The sequence below is a fragment of the Micropterus dolomieu genome, linkage group LG03 (assembly GCF_021292245.1).
Source record: "Micropterus dolomieu isolate WLL.071019.BEF.003 ecotype Adirondacks linkage group LG03, ASM2129224v1, whole genome shotgun sequence".
Taxonomy (NCBI): domain Eukaryota; kingdom Metazoa; phylum Chordata; class Actinopteri; order Centrarchiformes; family Centrarchidae; genus Micropterus; species Micropterus dolomieu.
This window is the reverse complement of record NC_060152.1, coordinates 35,239,834-35,243,181: the sequence shown is the minus strand read 5'-3', so window position 1 is coordinate 35,243,181 and position 3,348 is coordinate 35,239,834. Positions and strand designations below refer to the sequence as shown.

Here is a 3,348-nt window from a genome sequence, read left to right as displayed (position 1 = left end):
CTGGAACCAGGTCCTGTGGTCTGATGAGACCAAGATAAACTTATCTGGTTCAGATGGTGTCAAGCGTGTGTGGCGGCAACCAGGTGAGGAGGACAAAGTGTCCTGGTCTGGGGCTCTATGGGTGCTGCCGGCACTGGGGAGCTCCAGCTCACTGAGGGAACCATGAATGCCAACATGTACTGTGACACACTGAAGCAGAGCAGGATCCCCTCCCTTCAGAGACCGGGCCGCAGGGCAGTATTCCAACATGATAACGCCCCCATACACACCTCCAAGACGACCTCTGCCTCGCTAAAGAAGCTGAGGGTCTCCAGACCTGAACCCTACTGAGCATCTGTGGGGTTCCTCAAACGGAAGGTGGAGGAGCGCAAGGTCTCTAACATCTACCAGCTCCGTGATGTTGTCATGGAGGAGTGGAAGAGGACTCCAGAGGCAACCTGTGAAGCTCTGCTGAACTCCAGGCCCAAGAGCGTTAAGGCAGCGCTGGGAAATAATGGGGGCCCCACAAAATATTGACACTTTGGGCCCAATGTGGACATTTTCACTTAGGCGTGTCCTCACTTTTGTTGCCAGCGGTTTAGACATTAACGGCTGTGTGATGTGTTATTTTGAGGGGACAGCAGATTTACACTGTTCTACAAGCTGCTCACTACTTTACACTGGAGCAAAGGGTCATTTCTTCACTGTTGAAACATGAAAAGATAGAATCAGATATTTACTAAAAGGTCAGGGCTGAATCACTTCCGTGAGATACTGTATGTGCTAATCCACATGTAGTTTATCCGTGTGTGTGTGTGTGTGTGTGTTTGCGTAGTTTTCAGGTCAGTCTGCAGACGACATGAAGAAACTTTACTCTGAGTTCTGCAGTCGACACCCGAAAGCTGTTAAACTCTACAAAGAAGTTTTAACTCGAGACCGAAGACTGCAGCAGTTCATCAGGGTAAGGACCAGGAGGGTTAGTGGGAGCGGGGGACTAGCAGCTATGTACATCTTGCTCACCTTGGCAACCCAGCTGTATTGCGTTAACTTGAATGCATTAGTTTTGGACAAGTTTGTGCAGCGGTGTCTTTGATACTTACCAATCAACTATGGATTTATTCAGGAACGTTTTCTGTGGGGAAAAGACGGCACAAATAAATCAATGTATGGGAAACACTGACCTGGACCAGATCCAGGACCTAAACTTTATTAACTTTATTACCAGGATCTGGATCTGACTAGACCCAGTTTAGACTGCTTTAGCCTGCCGCAGGGATTTCTTCTGTGTGGTTTAGACCTTTAGTCAGGTTGATCTGGTTACTCAGCTTTTGACTAGACTTTTACTACACTGCTTAGACTAGACTAGATCTGGGCCCTGTACGAAGTTCTACACACCAAAGATATCTGTCCTGTATTTGCTTTACTAACAACCAATCAGGCTCAGCCGTTTGTTGGCGTTTTCAACCTGTGTTAATTTTGATTAGACCTGTTTCAGCCTTTTTTAGACCCAGATTCAACCCTGCTTTCCTGGTTTAGACCTGTTAAATCTCGTTTGCCTGGTTTAAGTCCATCAAACGTGGTTCAGACTGGTTTAACCTGGTCTGGTTTATTCTTTCCTATGGTTAGACTTTGTTTAATACTGGTTTATGCTAGTTTGTCCAGATCTAGACCTTGGTATGTTTCAGTGTAGACACAGTTTTACTTGGTTAATGTTGACTCTCTGTCTTTCTCATACCATAATGCTCAGCGTGCCTGTCGTGGTCCTCTGCTCCGTCGTCATGGCGTCCAGGAGTGCATCCTGTTGGTGACACAGCGAATCACAAAGTACCCTGTCCTCATCCAGCGAATCCTCGACAACACCAAAGGTAACCTACGAACTTGCACTGCTGGATTCCACCGTTCCACCAGTTTATATACGTCTGCAGACGAGTTCCAGTGCGGCCCAGTTTATATACGCGTTCCAGTGGGGCCCAGTTTATATACGTCTGCAGACGAGTTCCAGTGCGGCCCAGTTTATATACGAGTTCCAGTGGGGCCCAGTTTATATACGTCTGCAGACGAGTTCCAGTGGGGCCCAGTTTATATACGCGTTCCAGTGGGGCCCAGTTTATATACAAGTTCCAGTGGGGCCCAGTTTATATACATCTGCAGACGAGTTCCAGTGGGGCCCAGTTTATATACGTCTGCAGACGAGTTCCAGTGGGGCCCAGTTTATATACGTCTGCAGACGAGTTCCAGTGCGGCCCAGTTTATATACGAGTTCGAATGGGGCCCAGTTTATATACGTCTGCAGACGAGTTCCAGTGCGGCCCAGTTTATATACGTCTGCAGACGAGTTCCAGTGCGGCCCAGTTTATATACGAGTTCCAGTGGGGCCCAGTTTATATACGTCTGCAAGTTCCAGCGCGGCAAGTCAGAACCGTTTCCGGTGGATTCCAGGCATTAATAACCTCTGACTTTTAATAGCCACTGATCCCTGACCTCTGATGTTCCCTTCCTGCAGGCAGACAGGAGGAGGAGGCACAGGCTCTGAGCCGGGCACTGCACCTACTGAAGGAGCTGATCAGCTCTGTGGACAAGGAGGTGTTGGAGCTGGACCGAACCAGGAGGCTGCAGGAGATCCAGGCCCGTCTGGACCCTCGGGCCCAGGCAGAGGTCCGAGGAGGTGGAGTGTTCAGAGGAGGAGAGCTGCTGAGGAGGAGACTCCTCCACGAGGGGACGCTTCTCTGGAAGGTCCAGGGCTCCAGGATGAAAGGTGGAGGAGGCTGTATGACCTGTTTACCTGCCTTGATGATATGTGGGTGGAGCTTATACCAACCTCTGTATGTTTGTCTCCAGATGTGCTGGTCCTCCTGATGTCAGACATCCTGGTTTTTCTTCAGGAGAAAGATCAGAAGTTCACTTTTGCATCATTGGTGAGTCTCACCTGGTCACAGTTGCACCTCCTTGTGTCTCTCCTCCTGTTCTCTCCATCCATCTTTCATCTTTTCTACCATAATGTCACTTTTGATAAAACTGCTTGCCAAATGAGGAAATAATGGGCAATTGTCCTCTCATCCAATCACACACACTGTAAGGCCTGTCCATCAGGAGCAACTCAGGGTTCAGTATCTTGCCAACTGTGGAAAGGAGGAGCCTGGGATAGAACCGCCAACCCAGAAATTTGTGGGCAACCCACTCAGATACAGCCACATATATAGGTCCAGGTCATGATGGGAGCAGGACAAACAAACCCAGCTCCTTCTTGAGGGTCTTGAATTGTTGGCTCAGGTCTCTCTCTCTCTCTCTCTCTCTCTTTCTCTCTCTCTTTCTCTCTCTCTCTCTCTCTCACCCCAACCGGTCGAGGCAGATGGCCGCCCACCCTGAGCC

General features: G+C 49.3%; 1 protein-coding gene across 2 annotated transcripts in view; it reads left to right on the top strand.

Annotated features, from left to right (window-relative positions):
• arhgef2 (rho/rac guanine nucleotide exchange factor (GEF) 2) overlaps positions 1–3,348 on the top strand; it is a 33,170-nt gene that overhangs the window by 16,612 nt on the left and 13,210 nt on the right. For both annotated transcript variants that reach the window (XM_046044924.1, XM_046044925.1), the window contains exons 9-12: positions 815–940; positions 1,727–1,844; positions 2,483–2,734; positions 2,818–2,894. In XM_046044924.1, the coding sequence (XP_045900880.1) occupies positions 815–940; positions 1,727–1,844; positions 2,483–2,734; positions 2,818–2,894 (573 nt within the window). The remainder of the gene's footprint in view (positions 1–814; positions 941–1,726; positions 1,845–2,482; positions 2,735–2,817; positions 2,895–3,348) is intronic.